Source organism: Pezoporus occidentalis, unplaced genomic scaffold, assembly GCF_034315485.1.
Source record: "Pezoporus occidentalis ecotype Australia unplaced genomic scaffold, CSIRO_AGI_Poc_V1 ctg139, whole genome shotgun sequence".
NCBI lineage: Eukaryota > Metazoa > Chordata > Aves > Psittaciformes > Psittacidae > Pezoporus > Pezoporus occidentalis.
Genome location: NW_026913198.1, coordinates 318,109 through 342,182, shown reverse-complemented (window position 1 = coordinate 342,182; position 24,074 = coordinate 318,109). Strand labels below are relative to the sequence as shown.

Sequence of the window (24,074 nt, the reverse complement as noted above, 5' to 3'; positions counted from 1 at the left end):
AACTTGTGAAATATAACTAAGCTATAAACCCTGGAGAAATACATGGGTCCCTGTTTCAGGAGTGCCTGTTGTTGAACATAGAAACAAAGAGTGAAATATCAACATCCACTTTTTTTTGGTAAGGTGTCTTCCATCACTAAGGAGATTTTTAGAGACTAATAGTATAACTTACATAGCTGCGTATCATTCATCTACATTTAACCCTTGAAATCTTTCACACAGAATTCCGTCAGCAACATACTCAAGTGAAAATACTTCCTTGTCCCAACTACTATTTTTCTACATTTCTTAATATGCTCCCTAAAAAAAAAAAACCCAAAAAAAAAACAAAAAACCCCAACCAACACTGCCCATCCTGAAGTATTCTGCAGTAAGAGAAAGCCATATTACAAATATTTTGCTTGTATTTCTCTGCTTCCTAGTCGTCACTACCACCACCACCACAACAGTCCTGGGGTAACGACTGGACTTGATAATCTTAAAGGTCTTTTCCAACCTAGCTGATTCTATGATCATTAGAAATTAGTGAGCATGATTCAGGCAGCAGTGGAACTGAAAACATTTTTGCAGTTTTAAGTAAAACAGCTCAATAGAAGCTTTGGTCCTGAATAGCAGGTATTTTATTCATATTATCCATGCATGCCTTTGGTTTTGTAAAGTAAAGTACCACCAGAGTTTCACATGTACTGCTACTGTCTTCAGAAACTGTTTATTTTCTCTAATTTTTATAAAAAAGGACCTGCAGGGGAAGTTAAAGTAATACAGGAAAAGCATTTAAAACTGTGTCAGTCTCCGGTACAAGTGTCTCATTTATGAAGGGATCATAAAATGAATGTACTTCATTGTAAATTCTGTTGCCAGAAATACATTAACATTCTAGAAATCCACGTTAAGTGGAGAGCCTGCTACAAATGCCCTATGTACAGGACAGTACTTTTGTAGTTCTGTCAAGTTTCAAAAGCAGAACAACTCTGGATGCTGCTGCAAGCATATCACATGTATCCTGCACAAGGGAACTTTTAACAGGAACACTGTTTAAATGCACAGATGTGTTTTACCCATTACCTGTATTTGCCAACATATTAAACTTTAATGCTGCCCCAGCAGTGTTGTATTGCAGACAATTTAAATATAACAAAAGGCAGGAAACACGGTCATGCTTACAGCCACACTCACCTGCTCTAGGGGGATGCAACACAATTGCAGCCCTTGACTCCCAGAGCAGACCAGTTTTCAACTTACTGCCTAGCACTGCCAGTGCAACTGATGTAATACAGAATTCAGCACTTGGTGGTGTGTGCAAACATGCGGTTAGACCAGGAGACCACGCTACTGTAAAAATGCCATCCTTAAATTTAGTTCAAGTGCTAGTGACAAAATGCAGTTACAGCAGTGTGTGACATGCATTTAGACTCATGAGGACTGCTGTGCTCCCCTTTTCAGGAAAGGGGTACAGTTAAGAAATGATATATTGTTGGCATAGAGCTAGCTACCACATGAAAGCAGCAGATTTCGAACATAAGCCTCAATGGAAAGCTTTGTTTTCTCTGTAGCTCAGTTCAAAATAACTACTTCCTGACAGCAGTTTTTAAGTTCAGCTTCCTAAAGTTCAATACATTAAGAAATACTTAAGCTGATAAGAAAAACACTCTGCAATTCATTTCTTAAATCCTGTCATGCATAAACACAAGATACAACATTTTTTCTAATTAGCTCATCAGAAAACACAAAATCAACTAAACAGGAATGTTGAATTTTAACTGAAACCCAAGTAAAGCTGACAATTCTATTTTTAATGCTCCAATAATAATATCTTCAATATTCCAAATGATGTACTCATACAACAAAAGTGAAATTAGACTTTTTAAAGAAATTACAGGCCAGAGTTGAACTAGATCATAAAACAGAAGAATGACAAGTACTGCATTTTTTTTGCAACGTTAATCAGCTCACAGCAGTCTGCAACAAAGATCTAAACACTTCCAATCTACTAGCAGTACGTGACAAGAGATATTTTAACATTATAGAACCATGAATGAGTAGAACATTGTAATACAGTCCTTAATAATAGCTGAACTGAATCTCAGTGAATGCTGGCAAACCAAACCACATACAGAACATCTGTAAAACTGGAGATTCATAATGATTACTGAAAATCTATTCCAGGGACAACACAAAAAAAAAATTGCCATTTTTTTTGTTTCTTTACTAAGCAGCTTTCAAAATTTGTGAGGAATGAAAAGCAAAAAAGTTTTTCATCTAAAAGCAAACCTACTTGAGCAAGACATCCAAATATAATTTCTTGCAAGTCCCCTATGTGCCATTCCACATCAATTAAAGAAAAGCCAAGCTACAGCTGTTGTGGGTACTTTAGGTTATTCAGTTCAGCTATGGACCTAAATTCCAGCCATAAATACTTAAGTTACATAGGGTAAAATGCTTTTAAGCATTAAAAAAAACCAACAAACACCACAGTATTTAAAAAAATAGAAGGTCCATAAAATATTTACATGCAAGCAGAAACTTGAATTTGCTGCTAGAATATTCTTAGATCAAGTACTAACATTAGAACTGGCACAGTAACAAGCCTGGAAACACATTAGGTAATTTAAATACCTAGGTTTTGAATGAACAGCTATATATGCCACTACAGAGGAAGCAGGGGCCAGAAGTTATCTAACTTGCGTAGGTAACCTGTTGAAACAGTTCCATATACCATCTTCTCAGCAGCAATGTCAGTTTGAGGAGTTCCTGCTCCCACCTCAATTATTAATTTCTATTCCTCCCTGCTGATACAGCTCTGACTTAAAAACAAACAAAAACCCCAAACAAAACAACAAAAAAACCTAAAACCAACACCACACATTCTGAAATTTGAGGTTGGTAAGAAGAAAATGGAAAACTGCTTAACTGGATTTTATCTCCAGTACAATCATAACATGGTCTTGCATCAATTTCCCAAGAAAATAGACACAATGGCATTTCTGATGAACAAGCTTCAGTCAGTCTTCTAACATCGTAGTAGTAAGGTGCTCCATTTCAACAGTATTCATGCTGTGACAGCAAAGTTATTCCAGTAGAGGAGATGCCCCACATGCAGTGGGATTTAATCACACTGGATACTAGAGTTTCATAGGATGAAGAAAGTTTTATTATTAAAATGAAGCTGCAGAAGAAGGAACCACAGCCCCCAAAATCTGAAGTTTGTTCCTCAACCTGAATTTATTCAGCAAGTTAGCTGGGGTTATGTCCTGCAGCCATGAGATTAGATATGTAGCGAAAGGACAAAGGGTGATGGGCTTAAACAGGGGAAGTTTAGGTTAGATATAAGGAAGAAGTTCTTCACTTTGAGGGTGGTGAGGCACTGGCACAGGCTGCTCAAGGAAGCTGTGAGTGCTCCATCCCTGGCAGTGTTCAAGGCCAGGTCTGACAGCATCTTGGGCAACATGGTCTAGTGTGAAGTGTCCCTGCCCATGGTGGGGGGGGGGGACACGGGCTGGAACTAAACGATGATCTTGGGGCCCTTTCCAACCCAAGCCATTCTATTATTCTATGAATTAGAAAGCTTAACACTCTGAAAGCAAATACTACTTTTTTGTTTGTTTCTTTCATGTTTAATAGGTTGATCCCAAAAAATAACTACTTCCTTTGTTTCCAATTTATGATAGGAATAAACCACTATATTTTCAGGACAGAAAGCAAGCGCAGCAGCATGACTCAAAGATAAATATAAGAACAGAGCTTACTGCTTACAGGCAGCTGCAGACCCTTGTGCATTTACAAGGCTCCCAGCTGCCTCGTCTGTCATCTCTACAAGACCAAACCAGAAGTTCACCCAGCCCAGTATCCTATGTCGAACAGCAACTGCCTGTGCATGCTGTAGTAAAACCACAGGAACAACCTCTTCTCAACCTCTTCCCCTAGCTTCTTCCCCATGTTCACCAGCAATGTGTTGCTCCAGGGAGGAATTGGAGGAGGATGACTATGTGAATATACCCAACTGATTTTTTTTATCTGATGTAAGCTCTCCTCTGCTGGGTTGTAGGTAGTCTGCACTCTAGAAACCAAAGGTATGTCACATGAAGTAACCAGAGATGTTTAAAAAAAAGCTCGGCTGACCTCAGGGAAAAACAGCTGAAACTAACAGAAGTTACATTAGCAGCAAATGCACATTGGTTATTTCAATTTACATGCCACTTTTTGTACAAATGTAGGTCAGGGAACAAAACTCACTGTTACAAAACCAAAATATCGAAGGCCTACAAATAAAATAACTTAAAGAATTCCCATAAAGACACACACACACTTTGAGCTTCCTCCTTTCTTTCGAAATCCTGAGGCAAGATAAAAAAAAAACTGTAATCATCAAATCCGCTCCTGCAGCTTAGTCAAGAAGGAGGAAGGTACTCGGGTACCCTTCCAAGCGCTGAGAAAACTACTTGATACACAAAGTACAGGCTTTGCTTTCCTTATTTCTACTTTGAGTAAGTTTATCTTAAGAAGATACTTACCTTCTCTATGTAGAAGACATTGCATATCCTTAATTACATGTCATTAATACGCAAGAATACTCAAGAAATCCCACTGTTTAAATATTTAGAAAAATCTTACACAAGAAATGCACTACATACAACTGCATTTAAACTACAAACCCCAAATAATTCTCCCAATGCAAAGAACAACAGACTCCAATATATATTACCATGAGTTACACAGACAGCATTTCCTAGCAGTATATGTAATCTATCTTAGCTTTCCTTAACACTTCTCCCCCCTTTGGGAAAAGATGGATGAGGAGGAAGAGAAATAGTACTTAAGATTAGGACATCTGATATTGCCACAAAATGCTTGATGTACTCAGTAAGCTTCACTCAAATCAAACTGGCAAATGGAAAATCCCAAATGGCCTATATGACGTGTGGGGGAGGGAACAAGGAGAAACTGTACAACTACAGTTTATGTTAAACCTCTGAAAGAAGCTGGCCATGCAACCAGACATTCAACAAACAGATTTGTCAGTGTTATCACATACATACAGCCCAGAAGAGATGAAGGCAGAAAAATTCCATTTCACGAAGGCTTTCCCTGAGGTAACTAAACTAGCAATGAACTCTTAGAAGTAAGGTCCAAACACACCTTGGCTTGTTGAAAAATGACTTGCAAGTCATACCTAAACAAATACAAAGATAATTATCAATTACTACAAACTATTAAGAAAAAGAAAAAAGTGTTCAGTCAAATATTTCCTCACAAACAGTGAAGCTAAAACAGAAACACTGTGTATCTTGGAACATGTTCTTATGGATCTCAGCAGTTCTTCCTGCTCTAGGCATTGAAGTTTCTGACAAAGCGTAAGAAGTCCGCAATTTCCTGCTTTGCAAAGCTATCAAAATGACTGTCCCTTTTTCGACATTTAACAGACAGACATGAAGAGATTATCGTACCTCAATGCTGATAGTGTTTTATTAACACACCATGAAGGAAAGCTGACAGCAGAATTAAAGATAAACAAAACAAAAAAATCCTCAAATTCCTCAAGGCATCAACAAAAATAGGCAATCTCTTCCCAAGGCCTAGACAGAACAAGAGCAGACATTATTCAGAAAGAAACAGTCTCATGTTCTCTCTGAAACATAAATACAAAAAGACAGGAATTTCAAATTACGTTCGCTGTAACACAAACAGCATGAAGACAAAGATAGTTACTAACAAAAGTTAAAGGCAGCTTCGTAAGTTCTCCTTCCCTTGTGGAAGTGGAGAATGAAAAGGTATTTTGCAGAAGTTAGCTGCATGCTTTCAGGTTCTTTTATCTGGCTGAGAAAAAACCCTTCTCTTTCCTAGTGTATCACACACACACACACACAAAAAAAAAAAATCTGTGAAACTCAGTTAACGGGAGGCAGAAATCTGGAAAACAGAATTTTCAAGTACTGTTCTAACATCCCAGCGTGTTTCACAACATGATTCTTTTCTGATGGATCATTACACCCAAAGAGCCAGAATGGATGGACAACATAGAAATACAGTGTTTCAACAATTATAAAAAGGGAAACGCATGTGACAGTCTTACATGATTTTTTGCAGTGAATTGTTATGAACAGCACAGTACCGTGCTGACTCAATTTAAAGTACATAATACTTAAATAAACTGAATAGATATGATCAGCATAGAACTGAACTTCACTACACTATACAACCTGTCACAATTCAGCTTCTCCTCAGACTACTTGTTTTAAGTAATAAACAATTTACTGCCACAGAGCTGTTAAGAACACAACAGGAAGCATTTCAGGGGAGATCAGGACTTTGTTTCCTTGCACTGCAGAATGCACTCGCTAGGCCCATTCTATGCAGTAACCATTTGGTTAGTTACTTCATGTAACTTCATCCACAGCAAAGTCACCATCCACTAAAGATTCATCTGCATGAGTTAAGTTAAAAAAGTACAAGACACTTGTCACCTGCAATTTATCTCAGCAGGCTTTTACAGCAGTATTTTTAAAAGTTCATCGGGAGCAACAAACTCAGATCTGCCTTTAAGGAGAGTCACTTTACAGTTCACAAAATGCAAATACTTCTCTTACAAAATTATTGTCTTTACAGGAAAAGAAATCTTGTGTCATGCACATATAATACATCTAGTTGGAAGCAGTACAGCAAAAAAAAAAAACCCATTAGCTAATTTCAGAGATGTTACTATGCAAGTAGCAGCTGGCTGTTCCATTTGCAACTTACCAGCTCCAATTTCACAGTGCGTTAAAGAGTAAACAACCTACACATCCATAGGACATGGGTATCTCTTATCCATACAACAACATACCATATTCCCTTCAGACCAGGGCACAATAAGCAAAAAGAGGTGTTCACATCTATGTAACAGTATTAACTTAAAAGCAATGTTCTTACTGAGAATAAAGCTGAGCATGAAAAGTAGCCCATACACTAATGCATTGCCAACAAAAAATCTGATCGATGTGTGAAGCAAGTTAGTTATCTGGAGTTTTTATATTTGTTTCCCACTTTTTTTTTTATTTTTTTTAACCTCTATTCTTTAAAAGCGGCTTCCAGACTTCTTACTTCATAGCAAATACTGTGTGTGATTTTATCCCCGTGTATCTAGGACACCTTTCTAACTCATGCATGAGACACAATGTAAATGTTTATCTGATAGAAAATTTTACACTGCAGGTTAGGATTTTTGTATCTCTGATGAAAGCAAACTGCATAATTATACAATTTCTCCAATTTTAAAACTTTAAGAAACCATCCCCAAAATACTAAAAGTGCAAGACTGACTTGGTAGTAGACACGTTTCAAAAATATTACATAAATTTAAAGGGTTTTAAACAAAAAGGGTTTTGCATCTACAAAACCATCTTTATTTAAATTAGCATTCATTCCAAAATCAGAAACCCACTTCCCAAGATCTAGGTTCTAGTACAGAACCTAACTACAGAAATATTTTTTCCTTAACTTTGACCGTACTGTTTAGCACAGTAAAGAACAACAAATGGAAAATACTTGAAATATACGTGTACAACAAAAGCAAACCCAGAACTGGCCATAAATAACAATGCTGAACCAGCTCCAGAGTTTTAGTAATGCCAAGACCTGTCTCTTTTCCTCCCACATCCCACTGCCAGACACAAATCCCTACCAACACAAACTACAACTTTGGAGGCTGGCTGGGAAACCATTTTACCTTCCAACAGGTCCAAAGGGCCCGTATTTCTGCACTGTAGTTTTAACAGAAATTTCTGAAACGAATGCATATATTCCTGATGCATTTTTTTCTTCCATCTATTACTACTTTCTCCTGAAGATTTTACTGTAGTTTTGATCACCATGATGTCCTAAAATAAGAAAGGGACTAAGTGAATCTGTGCTTTCAAGCGTATATTAATCTGGTTTCTGGAGCTTTTCCAGTAAATTTTCTATCAGTTGTCTAAGGGAAGGTTATACAAACATTGACTGGATCTTGCGTTTCTGTTCAAACAGAAAATTTCTTCATGCAACAAATAATTCTGGTCCATTAGAATAACAACCTTAAAAAAAAATCTTATTGGTTTTCAAATTGGTGGACAAAGGCCAAACCAGTGTCTCTTCAAAAGCACTTAAAAAAGCATCTCAAGCAAAAGAAAAGTAAAACTCTGGCATTATACTTAGACAATTCTTAACAGCTTCCAACTTCAAATTAATAATGCAAATAGCATTGCATAATATGTGCACTCAATCCTAAGAAAAGTCAGAATAAACCACATCACTTGAGCAAACTGGCTAACATACTCTTCTGCTAATTTGTTCCCATTGCTGGCTTCAGAAAAACAACAGCAGCACATTTCTAAGGTGAAAGGTTACCAGTGACTGCTGTTCTGGATGGTTCTCCTCCCTGCCTTCACATTACAAAAGCTTCCTAATTCATATGGAAGTATCCATAGGAGCAATCTGGTTTTCTGAAAAAAAAAAATAAAAAAATTAAGTACCTAATTCCACATTTCAGCTGTACTTAAAACCCAACATTCACTTTCTGCATAAGCAATTCTAATCAAAGAGGGCACAGTAAAGCAAACAGAAAATGCATTCATCTCCAGAAAACATAAAGCAAGTACTAGCAAGAGAAATTCCGAACTATTTATTCAAATGTAATCAAAATTTGTGTAACTTGGTTTGTTTTTTTTTTGTATGAACATTCAGATGGAAGTTCTATATAAACCTAGAATGCAGGAACAGAAGACTTAGAATGTGTTTTAGAAGTCCAATATTAAAGAACACTGAATAAGGAATATGAGTTACTTCGAAAAAAGCCTAATCATGAGGAAAATGAGACAACATTGAGTAAGAATACAACTGGATATAAAAAAAACCCGCAAACAAAAAACCAAATGAAGAAGCTGCTTGCTAGGAGTTTTGGCTTGGTTTGTGATCCTATTCAAGTATCAGCATGTACTTAATATACACGTGAGGCCCAACTCACCTAATCCTTTTTTTGATTTTTTTTTATTTGATGAAGCACAATTCATTTCTGTTTGAACTGATTCCTGTAATTCTCTGTACACTCAATTAGGTTAAAGTATCTTCACACTGTAAAAAAATCTAAACATGCACAGCTCAAAAGAGTGTCTATATGAATGACTTTGCATTTTTTTCTTTCTTCTGAAGCATGTTATTAGTGGCTCACTCTAGTGGTCTAGTACCTGACTTAGACCAATGCACAATTTTTAAACTGACTTATTTGCAAGCAGCTGCAACTGTCTTACTCAAAATTAAATTAAATGAAGAGCTAATTTTCTTCAAGCTCATTTCTTCTTATTTGGAAATATCAAATTGTCAAGTCTGCCTTATAAAGCTTTCCTCTATAAGTGTCATAGGTTTTTTTCCCAGAAAGTCGTAAATGAAATCTCAGTAAGTTGCACGTTGTCCACACTTCCACCACCTACTTCAGGATTTAAAATCTGAATCCATGCGCAAATCAGTAGTGATTCAAAGCAGAGTGCTCTTTTTTTTGTTTGGGTTGTTTTTTTTTTGTGAGTTTTGTTTTGTTTTTAACAAACAAAAATATAGGAAACAAACTCAGACTGTGACTTGAAGCAGTAAAGTAATACCTAGTAATTTCTAGTAGTGAAATACTCATAAAGTATGGGAAATGAGATTGCAAGGTTTCACTGAACCAACTTGAAGGGAAATTAACCCCCTTGTTACTGATTTCCTTTGGGTGAAAGATACTTCCTCTGTAACAACTGAATCTGAAGTAGTTCCCTGAGGTTCTACCAAGAAAGCTTTTACTCATCAGCTCTGCTTCAGCATATGAGCAGATAAGGCAGCAACAAGTTAAACAGGTGACCTGCCAAGCAGTCTGACCAGCATGGCAGCTGCAACTAGTGTACAGCCCCATTTGTGACCACCCTGCTGTGTTACAACTCTTCTGAATGGACTTTCACCCTTAGTTACAAACAACTTTTGTTAACATGACACAGTAAGAAATCTATCACAGAATATGTCTAATTATTAGAGACTTGTAATCAAATTTCATTTTCTCTACTCTGCTATGCAATGTACTTGGAAAGAATGAAAACAGATGGAAAAAATCCACACATCGTACAACTCTGGAAGGTGTTCCACTGTAACGGCATTGCCACATATTGAGAAATTACAAAAGGAATTTTATGTCAAATCAATGCACGATCTTGTTAGTAGTAGTGAAACTTGTAAGACATTTTAGATGTCTTGTATTACTGAAACACATTTGCAATATGATCTTAAGGTCAATGAGAAGAATGCTATTCTGAAAGATCTTTATCTAGGTGTTCCTGCTCTGGCAGGGGGATTGGACTAGATGATCTTTTGAGGTCCCTTCCAATCTCTAGCATACTGTGATACTGTGTGATCTTTACAAGACAAATGTCTAAGTAAAAAGCTTTTCTCTAACACAGGTAAACTCCTTATTAAATTTTAATTAAATATTCAAAAAGTTAGCAAACATTTGAGATCACAAAAGACTTCAGACTCATTTTACTTCTTACCATGGGGACCTGTATCACAGAAGCAACCTCTTAAGAATGGGACAGTAACAGAGAAAGCAGTCATAATTGTTTAAACAGGGGTGTAAGTGCTTTCCAAATCACTATGGTCTCATATATGTGATACAGTTTCAGAAATAAAGAATAGCTTCCAGGAAACACTAGTGGAACTACAGCTGGGGGAAAGTCCACGTGTGACACAAGTCATGCCCTTGTGTCTTACTAATGGACTGTTTATGGAAATGCCTTTTTCAACAAGTTAATCTTATACTGTGTACTGGAACTGACCTGGCTGTAAAAAAGGAGATAAAGACTAATGTCACCTGTTAAATTAATGGCTACATTAAACTGACAGGCAGCCTATGACTATGGTGTTGGAGTCCCATGTCCACAGAGATGTCAGAGGAAAATGCACCTTTGAAACAGAGTTAGAACAAGGCCAACTTCAATCCAGACTGCGCAGGACCAGTGAAGAACATACTGTCATGTAATCCTACCCTGGAAGACTAAAGGTATTTGCATAGTCAGCTTCAGTCATATTTCTAGCAACAAATACTAGGTGAACATTCAGATACAGGACCCAAACTGTAGCTCTTTGAACACTGCAGATAGGAAGGCTCTCTTTTGAAACTGTTGACCTATCTACTTGCTTAATATGTCTGGGTTAAGCATTAGCCAGCCAGGCACGCATCTACACAAATTTCTACACACAGCTTCTATATGGATAAGCAGGTTTCAATTCTGACTTCCCATTTGCAGCTTCCGAAGGAACAGTTAAACTAAAAGACTCCAACATTTTAAATCCTGTAATTACAGATTATTTTAGCAACAGCAAAGAAGTATACAATAACCCAACAAATCCTTATCAAAAGTCACCACGGTAAGAACCAGCTACACTAACCACTTCCCTTGTGAGAGCCAGCTTTATCCCCTCCCGGCTATAAAAACATGCCATTTATTTGAACATGGAAAGGATGCATATTGCCTCATTTCCTATTTCCTTTTAGGTATCAAAAGGCAGACCTTGTCACAATAAGGCTCAGAAATGCAATAAAGCAGACACTGGACCTTCAGAAGAGAAAGTGAAATGTTGATTCTCTAAAGTGAACTTTGGTGGGGAATAAAGGGTGAGGGAAGAACAAGTTCTGCATAGTATATTTTATTTTCCAAAAGTTATTGTAAAGAAACTAGAGGAAAAATTGTATAGACTGACTTCTACTGACGGATGACAAAACCTTACACAATTCTAACTACAATGAAAACTTTGACTGCATTTATAATTATGCACTAATTATCTGGGGTTTCAAGTGAAAAAAAAAAGTTTTAAAGTTTTCTTTAGGGCAAAATCCACAGGCCTGCTTTGTGTCTCTAATAAATCACAAATGCATTTGCTGCACAAGAAAGTGTTCTGAAATCCAGAGGCAATGGTGTCTTCTTCCCTAGAGATTAACTGAGAATACTTAAAGAGCCTGGCCTCCTTAAGGTATCAGCTCCCATAACATGTGCTGCATTCTTCCCACAGAGGGGAGACAGAGCACAGCTGGTCCCAACTAGTATAACCAGCAGAGCTTTTACACAGATAACCATGTTTCACATCTGAAAATGCTGCAACCGCATAAATCAGTCCTCCATGTGGTTTTTGGCTTTGTTCCAACCCAGTTTACCTACTAAGTAAAGTGGATTGTAAATGAGGGAGACATGTGGCTGGTTCAGTACTATGATCACAGAAACTTAGGGAACGTTTTGTACCAGTGGCAACCAGAGAAGGCAAATTTGTTCAGTAGTCTACCCCTTACAAACAAGATAAATTATTTCAGAGTAACAGAAGAAACATTATTTTGAAAATCTTATGGGTCCTTAAGTATAGCTATTTATAATTAAAAAGGTCCTGGGTGTATTAGAGAAAAAAAACAACACCGTATTTTTGCCAATTTTCAGTTACATCCTTTGAATCAACAGAAACTCATCATTTTTACATATTTCACAAATTAGCAGGTACCAAAACACTATTATCATGGTGTAGGCAAAAGCAACCTAACAGTATTAAACCTATGTAAACTCAAACATGCATTTATATGTGGAGATCCTGTTTGAACCAGGAGGTCTTGCAGTTTGTAACACATACTACACTACCAGACCCTGTATCCTTCTTTTTTCCCCCCAAAGACTGGAAGATGCACAGGACTTACATAGTCATTGTGAGTGCAACATGTTTTATGCTACTACTGCCTGCTGCCAGAGGCTTCAGAGTTGGTGAGCAGAGAAGCTTCCCTCAGAGCCCTACAAATGACATGCAACTCCAAGGTGAGCATAGTGGTAAACCAAGTTCTGTTTTTCCTCTAAACTGGGATTCACATTCTGAACAAAAACCAATTTGGAATAGTTCCACCTACTCAGTCTAAGGCACCAATACTGCAAATGAGATATACACAAGAAATTAACTGCTTATAAAGGATACCAAAAAAAGCCTAAAAGGCTCCACCACTGCATAAGGGGTTTATTAGAGGCTCACTCACAAGATTAAAACCTGTATTTTTGTTTAAGTCCCAGCTATTTATGATTATTTAGGTCTCAACTACTTATGCACATGTGAGTACTTTGAAGACAGTGGAAATACTTACGCATACAGCTAAACTGTTGCCTAGAAAAAAAAACCTTTTAAAAAAAATGGCAAGTCCAGAAAAAGTCAGAGACCCATTCTGATGAAGCTCCAATGGAACTTTGTCTACATGGTAGAAGCTGGCACATTTCCCACTACTTCCCCTTTTTAGCAACTTGGTGGTCCACCCTATGGGCTGAAAGGAAGCCAGAAGCACTGGATATGCTCTCCCTTGCAGCCTCGCCTCCCAAGGTCCTACATTGGACCTATATTCCCTTTGCAGTTGGTTTTAAAATACTAGAACACAATTCACACATAGTTGATTTCAAAATGCTGAAGCAACTGTCCTTCCCTACTTGATTTTGCAGGGCATCCTCACTAGTGGCAGAACTGTAAAATTCTGCCATAAACATGCAGCTCAGCAAGTCTGAACAAGCAAACAGTAAAGCGTACTAATTTTCTGCTGAGATACTAAGGTGAATTATACACTTCAGCATATTTACCAGGATGAGATGGTTTACTATTGTACCTGAACATGCTGGAACTTAACCACATGCTTAAAGGACAAAACTGAAGAAACAGTAACTCTTTTCCCATAAGTACACATAACTTCAGAAAGAGCTAATCTATACTTCAAAGTTTTCAATGTAAATAATGTTATTTCAAGACCAAGAATAATTATACCCTGAGTACAGAAATATGAACTTTTAATGATATTAAAAAAAAAAAAAGGAGAGAGTATTGCAAGAGCCACAGCCCAGGAAAGTTACTGCCATTGATGTATTAGGTACAGACAGTAAACATTTGAATAAGGTCATCAAGACCTTTCTCATGGACATCTCACAGGGCAACTTTCAGCTCAAACCCTTTCAACAATTTTTTTTTCCCCTCTTCAGAAAGGGAAGTCCAGCTTCCACTGTGAAGAGACTTTGTATCAGAGTTTAGGAGTGCAGTCTACAACCCCAAGATTCTCTTTTGCAGATAGAAAAAAAGCTTGGCTTGAGAACTCTTTTGGGCTGAAATGATGAGCACCGCATGTACAAGGGAACTGTTCACATTTGTTTATTTTACTGATCTGCTTTCTAACTCTTTCCCCCAGTTTTCCATTCCCAAGTGAGTCACTTGGACCCACCTGGCTCTAAAGTAACTACCCAAAGAAAAAGCTGTCTCCAAAACCTGAATCTTTCACTATCAACCACACAGCTGAAATGACTGATAACAGTAACCACTGTGAACAGAGGCATGCTGACCTGCAGCAGAATCCAAAAGCCATGGTCAGACATGACACCACTGTAACCCACTGGAGCAACTCTAAATTGCCCTGTACCACCCAAGCCAAACACTTTGACAGCCATTACTATTTCTCCTCATTCTGCTCGCTGAGGGATTCAGTATGTGCAGGTTTACAACACTGAACACATCCTTAGATGAAAGCACCTTACAACTTTGAACAGATGGAAGACATCTTAGTTTAATCCAAAAAAATTTGATTACTCAGCTTCCTGATGGGGATTATCTGCCTTCTTTCCACAAAAAAAAAAAAAAAAAGCCAGTCTGAATGTCTCTTCACAGTGAGAGAAACCAAATAGATCAGTCACCCAATCACTTCTGTATCAGTTCAGTAAACCACAGTTCTAAAACAACCCTGAAAACTATCAGCATTGCTCTCTGCTAGAGGTCTGTGTGGCTTAAGGAGTTTTGTTTCGTGCCTTCTAATCCACAAGGCCGGAGGGAGTGGGAGCTCCCTTCCTTCCCTCTTCCTGTAATATGGGTTTAAAACATACAGAGACCAATATGCATGTCTAAGTCCCCTTCTTCATGTACCCCAGCTCTTCCTCAGAAGAGACTCTGCAAGGGATAAGAAACATGTAGTTGCAAATTCCTGTCAGGGGAAGAAAGTGGAACACTTGGTTTTAGGAACATGTTAGAAGAAGGAGTGAACAAAGCTGTGTGGAGCAGGACATCCCACTGCACAAAATCCTGGCCATAACCTTGGAGGTTCAAAGGAAAAGTTCATTCTGCTCCTTATAGTGAGCTTGCCAGAAGCCAGCAGCCACCACTGCTGGGCAGGCCATGAAGAACCAGGCTGTGTTTGCTGGGCAGTGAGGAAAACCTAGTTTTCACACTTACCATGGAGAACCTATTACAGACTGCAGCACCCAGGCACTTCCTACAGGCTGGGGCATCCGATGTGCCTGCAGAGATCAGGAAACCTACCATGTTGAGCTTACAGAATAAATGCACAACTGACAGTTAAAAACCCAAGAAATTAATGCCCATCCTATATTTACAGAAGAGTTCCTGTTCTGGAACTATATGCTGGCATTACTGAAATAACTTTTAGAAATAAACTTCTGCATCTTAGTACAGTTCTAAGAGAAATACTATCCAGCTCCACTCCTTTTAAAAACCAGCTGTTCACATCTCCATTTCAAGTTTGAACTGCATAACAACTTGACACAACTGTAAGAGCCACCACCTGTGTTTTATTTATAGGAATAATCCAACAAAATCAGTAAGCAATACATATCTTTAATATGGGAGATCCTTTCCAAAATTTTTAAGAACACATTATCACTACTTCAGTGAGTCTCAATGCTAGTGATAACTGCAATATTTTCATATATTAAGCAAACAAGTCTTAGTCATAAGCTAGACATCTGCAGAAGTATTTAGTGAAATAAACTTATTTCAGATGTATTTTATGGGAACACTTAAGATACTGATTACATATATGGTGATAAAGTTAAAACTTGAAACAAGAGAAAAAAAATCAAACAGAATATTATCATACCTAGCATCTCCATGGTCTAAAAGTATGGAAGAACTTAGAAAAAAACCCCAACATAAATTGACAAACTGAGAAAACCCGCTGACTCACATGAATTTTCAAAGTACAGATTCAGCAACCAGAAATTTAGGTACTGTCATAATTCAAAGCAATTAGAATGTTGTCTTAACCACGACAATAAACAAACACTTGCGCGCTAGAGTGTATTAATCTGACAAGCTCAAAAAACTCTACATGAACTGCAAACTGGAGGTCACTACAAGTTTCACCACAAACTTTGTATGCCTCTCCAGATGCAGAACAGTTAAATATTACCTGGGCATAATCAGCAAATCCTATTATTCACTGAGCTTTGAAGCACTGCTTCTAGAAAACACAAAGTTAAGAAAACGTCCTGCAGGCATTTACTGGCAGTAGAATGGGTGGCAACAATTAATTTAAAAACAAAACAAAGTAAAAAAAAAATAAAAAAAAACCAAACCTTCTCAATTTGGTGTAATTACAAATTTCTTTCCTTCAACACCCAAAATATTTACACTAAGACTTTTCAGTGTCTGAAAAGAACAATCCTGAAGATACAAGCACAACAGTCATACAGGACATACAAAAAAACCCTCTGGGTTTAAGAGGATTTTGAGAGAAATAATTAGTGAAATGAAAAGCATTATCTATGGGCTGAAACAAGGAGTATTAGTTGCATATCTCTGAGGGTTAACTTACCAGCTCACAAAATGACCTGATCATCACTGCTGACAGCTGAGAAAAGACTAAGTACAGTTTGCTCAAAAACAAGATGACTGGATGCTCAAGAAAAGGATGAAAGAGCTTAGAAGATGTCAGATGTGGTGGATGTCAGTGTACTGTAGCAGACACCATTCATTTTTCCAGCACTCCCACCTTCCACAGTGGCTCTGTGTAAGTTACAAGGAACTGCAGTATCAAGGGCAGTGCAAAAATCTACTGATGAGAAGTACTACAGAAGACTTGTAGTCACCTGTCAAGTAAATTCGCAGCCATTTCACTACAAATTAGAATATGAGGGTAACAGCGATGAGAACAAACAGCATTATGTTTCCATGAATGATGTAAATAGTTAAAGCTTTAGGGACACAAAAGCGATATGTGGAGATGGTATGAAACAAAGGTAGACTGACTTGATTACCAGTCTAATCTCACAGCAGTGAAATAGGAATACTCAATGACATCTTACATTAAAAAAAAAATTAAAAAAAAGTCCCTTTTTGCAAACACCTTCAAACTTCAGTCATCAGATGCTAAGCACTATAAATTTTGCTCAGCAGTGTCCAATTTTCTGACAGGGAGTTATGGCTGTATCAGCTTTTATTAGGAAAATTTGAGAAGTGCTTCATCCGTTTCCAGACAGAAGGTAAACAAATCCCAATTTCAAAAGGCTCTTAAGTACCAAGTAAATAGTACTGCTCTTTTTTCAGGACATTTTTCAGTCAAGATTCAAAAAAAACTTAGACAAGCCACTCCGCCACCAAAAAAAGCTAACAACCAAAACCCAAGAAAAAACGATACACCCCCCCCCCCCCCCCGAACTAAGAAATAAACAAACAATAACAAAAAGTCCCCAAACATCTCTCTCAGACAAAAAATAACCAAGACTATTCATCACTGACCAGGTTTCTCCAGTTCTGCAGCACAGTGAGACAGGAAATTGGAAGCATCCTGCAGGCAACACACTCAGCCTCCGGGTAAAGATAAATAGAGAGGGAAGCAACGGAAAGCAACTTTCAACTTAACCATCTTCTCCTAGTCAGCTATGCACAAGTTATAGAAGCCCTTTTAAAGCCTTTCTGTCCATTTTGCCTTCAGCAAAAGAATAAACAGTAATTTTAGAGTTTTAAGTGAGAGCAGATAAAAAGTAAAATAAGATGACCTTATGGTCTTTGCAGAGATCCCTCCAAGAACATAGAGATTAGCATTAGAAACTCAAACCAGATCCATTCTCTTATCAGCACTGCTGCTGAAAACAAGCTTTACAAGTTTGTTTAAAGAACAGCTACATGCCAAAGTATAATTTCTATTTTAAACAAGCTTAAGCCAAGTTTCACCAATACTGGAAGCCTGTGAAAGCCAAAAGAAGCATTCCCACAGCCACCCCACCCCACCCCCAGCAGCCTATTTCCACTCCAGCCTCATTCTCTTTTGCACCAGGATAAGCTTTCCTAAAGCTGCACCATCACCTTTACTCCAACTTCAAAACAAGTGCATCAGCAACAATGAAAGATCCCGTGAAGCTCAAATCTATCACACAGAAGGAAAAACTGATCTTCTAGTCTCAAGCTCTACATGTTTGACCTTTGGGTAAGGCACAAATTGCGCATGTCTGCACACAGGTATTGCACTGAGCAGTACTTAGACTCCACTGACTGACAGTGGAGACTGAACCTTTAGTATCAGTACATCCAATGAGACAGAAAGCTCCAGATTAGTTAGTTACAATCTATTTACTTTGCACAGGAACAAAGAAACTGCCATAACACATCAGACGATTTAAGCAGAACCCTACCACTTGCAATAACTAAGAGTGATAAAAATCAGACACAGTAGAGGGTGACCCTCTCCAAAAGTACTCTCAAGCTACAGAGCATAGAAGAGGTGGGAAGTGAATTTTCTCTCACAGCTATATCCAGCAGACAAATTGGTGGGTTATTTAAGCAGCCAGTTAAAAAGATGTAGCATTATTGACTTGGTTACAAAATATTTTACCTTAGCTAGGAATACCAAAGGTCAATACCAAGCTACATTTTTTACCCTAGCTGCATTTTAGAAAGCAAAAAGTCATCATCATTTCAGTGCAACAACAAAAAAAAAACAAAAACAAAACACCCAAACCTCGGCTACACTGTACTTTCACTGTACATGCTCTCTGTTCCCATTCCACTGCCCAGTCCAATGCTCTTCTAAAGCATGTGCCCTCCTTTGAAAGTCACCAAAGGTGCTACAAATTGATGAGCAGAGCTAAAACAGGTAAGTTTTTAATAGTACGCTTGCCCATACAGTCAAAACTCCAGTTTCACCGTGTGTCTTTGGTGTCTCTAGCAGGTAGCAAACAGCAACTGCAGAAAGTACAGTATAAATATCTGTCAAGATTGTTTTGCAGCAGAACTGTGATAAATCTGCCATATCTAGCATATACATTTTCAAATTCAAACAATTTTCACATAAACCACAGAGTTACTGTATGCTGAGATCAACTGCAGCATTTCCTGCTTTTCATTTTTTTATAAAAACATGGTCATGGCAGTATAACTAATCCTGTATTTACAGATGTAAAGTCACCTACACCAATTTCAGACACAAGTATCACTTACAGAGTCGGAATGTTTTAAAAGAATTTTGTTAAGGCTGCAGAGAAGGGGGTGCATTTTGCCTTCATGGATTTCCCTCAAGTTACAAGAAATCATACTACAATTATAACTGATCTCACTATTTGAATCTTTTAATATAAACCAAATCAACATACTGTCACTTCAGACATGGAATAAGAGGTCTGAAGTGCTTTATGCTGAAGCTGCAATTACTAGTAGAACTACCACCTCCTCCTTACAGTGATACAGAAAGATTACAACCTTCACAGCTTTTACTGAAGGTATTTGCTGTCTGCTGCAACAAGCCGAATGCTTGAGGGAGTAAAGAAAAAAGGTAATATTTATATTTGGAACGTAACAGCAGAGTCAGTTGCCTTTCTTAGGTTCATTTTGAGGCTCATGCAGGTCTTCCAGCATAAACAGAAACAGAAAATCTGTTTAAAAGGAAAGTAACTGTAATACCAGGGAGACTGGTAGGGGGACTTCAGAGCAAGCACAGTATCTTTAACAGTAGATCGCTACAGGAAAGTATGAATACTGTATTTGAAAACAGATCAGAAAACCTCCACATAATATATTTTGATTATGTCCTTCAGTTTGCTTCTTAATAAATGTCTGGCCAACAGCTGCACGTAGAAATTTAATGTGCAATACATTTACAGAAAAATTAAACCTCCCTCCTTTGGCTAGAGCAAGTTAATTAATATCACAATAAGGGCAGAGATGTTTTAAATTCTTGATAGAGCCAGACAAAGTAGTACTTTGTCTAACATCTGTTTACTGGTAACACGACATACAGAATCTACTCTACACTAGCATGTACAGGATATTTCTGAAGAACAATGACTATTAATGTCGCCATGTACTTTCAACTGTACTTACGATACATTCAAAGTAGATTATCTTACTAAAATAGTAGACAGAAAAGCACTTGGCATTTAGTATTTTCTATGAGTTGTTAACATTCCCAGTCAAAATGTCAGAACATTTAGAAGAAAGGTTAACTTGTATACATACTCCAAAGGCAGGTACTTAAAAGTAAGCAAAACTGTCCATGGGAAAGTAAAGAAGTCCACAGCTCCTCTGTCATTGCTGCTGTGGGACTGACTAGTAAGGACAGACTCAAGTGTTTTAGCATCAATGCAACATACATTGACCTCCCTGAACCTCTAATATCAAACCTCTCACTTGCTATCACCATAAGGCTCCGATTTATTTTAAACACATCCTGACACCAATTCTTATTTTCTTTGAAAGTCATGAAACTGGTTACAATTGTAATACGAGATATAGTACATTATAATTTCACTACTTGATAGAGACAAAGACAGTGCTAAGAGTCATAAAAAGACAAGTAACTCAGTAAAATTAAAACTTTATCCTCCCCCCACAATATTTCTCACTAATCCTCTAAGTACAGAGATATTTCTTACCTGTTATGACTGCACTGTATTACGTATTTTTATACTGTCCTAAAAATAGACCCAAATCCATTTAAATTGCTTGGAATTCATTTAAATAGAACATTATTCTACAAAACGGTTATTATTACAGTAGTCCCAAGACAAGTCGACCTTTAAAAAATATTCTTGAGGTTTACCTGATGTAAGGCACAACTGAAAATATACAAGTCATGTGTCCAAGCTGAAACTAGATTTGTTAAGGAGTTTAAACAATTAGGCACACAAACTATAAGGCAGCTTTAAAACAGGTCCTTGGATGTTGATACTAAGTTCTTAAACTACGTAGTACACATCATACAAAACCATACAAGAAATCCATATGAATCTGTCAACTTCACATTAAAATTACACCATCCCCACTGCAGTGCCTTCCCACACATGTATCAGCCAGACCTATCAACTGCAAGTTAAAGATGAAAGTATTCTGAAGTACTTAAAGTGCTTCACCACGGACATGACTTCGCTTTCATCCTGCATACTTCTACACATGTCAAATAGGCAGAATAAAAGTAGTTCTATAAAACCTCAAGAAAATGGACTTAACAAATAATACTTATGGAAGGCAAATCGGGGCTACAAACACGAATGTACTAAATTAATTCACTGGAATGCATAGTCTAGAGGAAACCACCACAGAAATACTTTCTCTTGGAGAAATGAGTGGACATATGAAAGGATCTGTTCCCCACCCCTAGCCCCCCACCCGCCCCCCCGTTCATAAAGAAATCAGTTCTGCAATATCACGATGCTACAAATCGTAATTAGTAATTCGGAAACGTCCTTCAATAATAACAATAACACAAAAACCAAACCCGTACTTTCGTGCAGCGAACCGCTGGGAAGCTGCAGGCACTGGCCAGGTGCCCGGTGAGCACCGAAGAGGCAGGAGCACAGCCTGCTCCCGGCCCCGCACGGCGGAGCTGCAGCAGAACTCACGGGCTGCGCTCGCCCCGACACCCAATAGCCGACACATCCGGCCCGGGCCCCGCCACCACCCCAACTCACACTTCAAAGCCTTTCGGAACTCCGGCAGGAATCAAACACAAAAGCACCCCCCGCAAAAACACAAGCCACCCCCTGCGGCTCGGACGCCGCGCAGCCCGACCCGCTCCTCCGGCTACCGGGCTCCGCGCAGCCGCCGCCGCTGACAACTGCGGTCACCCCAACACCGCACCGACTGCCCATGAGCCCCAGCCCTGCTCTCCGCAGGCAGCTCCCGCCGATCTGCAGCCGACCCGCCGCGGGGAACGGCGCGTCGGAGCCCACCTCGAGTTCTCCCCGAGAAACAGCCGCGCCACCACTGCTGTCACCGCAACCTCTCAGGGTCGAGCCCAGCACACCGCTTCAGTTCCCCCCAGTGTCCCCTCACCTCCCGGGAGGGGACGGCTCCATCCTCCGCTCCGCGGCGGGGTCGGTCCCCGCCGGGCTCCCCACCGTCAGCAGTTCCAGGAGCTCGGCGCAGCGGCTAGGAGAGGTAGCCGGGCTGGCGGGGCTGGAGCGCGGCGGCCCGGGCAGGTAGTGGAGCAGCAGCGTCTCGGGAGTCTCCGGAGATGAAGAGGAAGAGGAGGAAGCGGCGGCCGGGGCGGTAGCGAGGAAGAGGGGCGCCTCCGGCAGCCGGTCCAGCTCCACGCTCCGCACTTTGCGCAGCTGCTTCCGTCTCCAGTCGGAGCGCTGCTCTCGGCAGCCGCCGCCCGCCTCCTGCAAGAGCCCCCCGCCGCTCCCAGCAACGCTGCCCGCGACCGCGCCGCCCTTCAGGCTCCCGCAGGCGGCGGCGGCCGCCTCCGCGCCGCCGCCCGAGGGTAAACCCGACGACGACGTGCGATTCCCAGCCGCCGCCGCCATTTTCTCTGGCGGGTCACATCGGGCTCCCGAGGACCGGGGAGAGACAGCACTCTGACCCGCTGCGCAAACAGCGCTGCCTGCGCAACCGGCGTAGAGAGGCGGCCGCTGATTGGTGGCTGCAGGCCGCGAGGGGCGGGCCGGCCTCTTGTAGGTGCAGCGCCCCGCCCCGCCCGCCCCCGCGCAGGTGTTGGCGGTTGGCGGCGCCGCGCCAGCTACCGCCGCACCCGGCCGTGAGGGGAAGGGCCAGCCCGGGACCGGCCACCCGCAGACCAACCGATGGGACGGGCCGCGCCAGGGAGTCGGCGGAGGCGCCGGGCGGGGAGAGCGTCCCCGCCCCCACGGGGCCCTTCCCACGTGCAGGGGAGCGGCTGGGGCTCTGGGGAGCAGCCGCCGTCTTGTGAGGAGCTGAGGCCCGGGGAAGCCCTTCCCGAAAGTGGCGCCGGCTCCGGGCAGCGTCGCGGCACCCTGATGTGTGCTGTGTGCCCCCGTTCCATAAAACATCCCCAGGCGGCGCTCTCCGGGAGGGAGCTAGCCATGGGGCAGGAGGCAGTTTGAGTTACGCGCGGTGCCTCGGCGCCGGGAAGTCGCTGCTGTGCCCGAGCTTACCTGCTCATTCCTCTGTGGGATTAGCTCGAAATTCACTGCGCATCCTTGCTTGCAGCCTCCACGTGTCCTTCCCGGGGCTGCCCTCACTTGGCAGGCGTCGCTTCACCCGTCCCCGGCCGCTTTTCCATCCCCGTAACTACTCAGAAGCGCTGATCTCCGCGGAGCACACCGTAACTACACGTACGCACATCCAACTTGGGTTATAACACACCCCGACCGCTGCGGCTGCGTCCCAGCAGGCTGGGGGAGAGAAGAAAGGCAGGAGACATCACATGACCAGAACTTTGGGGAGGTCCAAGCAGAATTTACTCTTGGTCTAGATTTCCACCCGACCACAGCGGGCTGGTTGTGCTTTCAACCCCCGGGCTGCAGAGAAGGGACTTACAGTTTTACAAGAACAGAGTGGAGCGCGTTGCTGTCAGAAAGGTTTTGCTGCCCTTAAACAAGCCTACATGTTTGAATGCTGATTTAATCTGAGATAAGGGAAGGAAAATGAAATGTTAACAAGGCTGTTTTCGGGCTGGAGTGATTCTCCACGCACGTAGAAGTCACGCAGTTCAAAGTGCTTCTCGTTAGCTGAATAAATTCCTTGTTTTTCGGAATTTGCTTATGTATACCCCAAGTGTAACATTAACTAAGCACTTCGGCAATGATTATTAGCACGGTCGCTTTGCTCGGATCACTGCTTTGATCTGAAGCACTAGTTGAGTGAGAAGTGCCTCGTAACAGAGGCAGATTCTTTTGTGCCGTACATCCGTGTTCAGATACTGACCTAAGAGTCTTTGCTAAACGGTGTAACAGGCAATTTAGAACAAGTCTTTACCCCCGGACTTGCAGAAGGAAAAGCCCGAGGAATCTCTTTTCACTGGATGTAACTGCAGAATCGTGTCAGTATGCTCAAGGTTACACTAAATGAGT

General features: G+C 40.4%; 1 protein-coding gene across 3 annotated transcripts in view; it reads right to left on the bottom strand.

Annotated features, from left to right (window-relative positions):
- MAP3K1 (mitogen-activated protein kinase kinase kinase 1) overlaps window positions 1-23,661 on the bottom strand; it is a 56,779-nt gene extending 33,118 nt beyond the window's left edge. Inside the window, exons 1-2 of one of the 3 annotated variants that reach the window (XM_062609511.1) lie at window positions 23,542-23,632; window positions 23,157-23,396 (exon numbers count right to left, since the gene is read on the bottom strand). In XM_062609511.1, coding sequence (XP_062465495.1) covers window positions 23,157-23,164 — 8 coding nt within the window. In that variant the 5' untranslated portion in view covers window positions 23,165-23,396; window positions 23,542-23,632. Of the gene's footprint in view, window positions 1-22,077; window positions 22,633-23,156 lie in introns of those variants that run through there. The other 2 variants (XM_062609510.1, XM_062609509.1) reach the window with 2 other exon arrangements.
- Window positions 23,662-24,074: the final 413 nt, after the last annotated feature.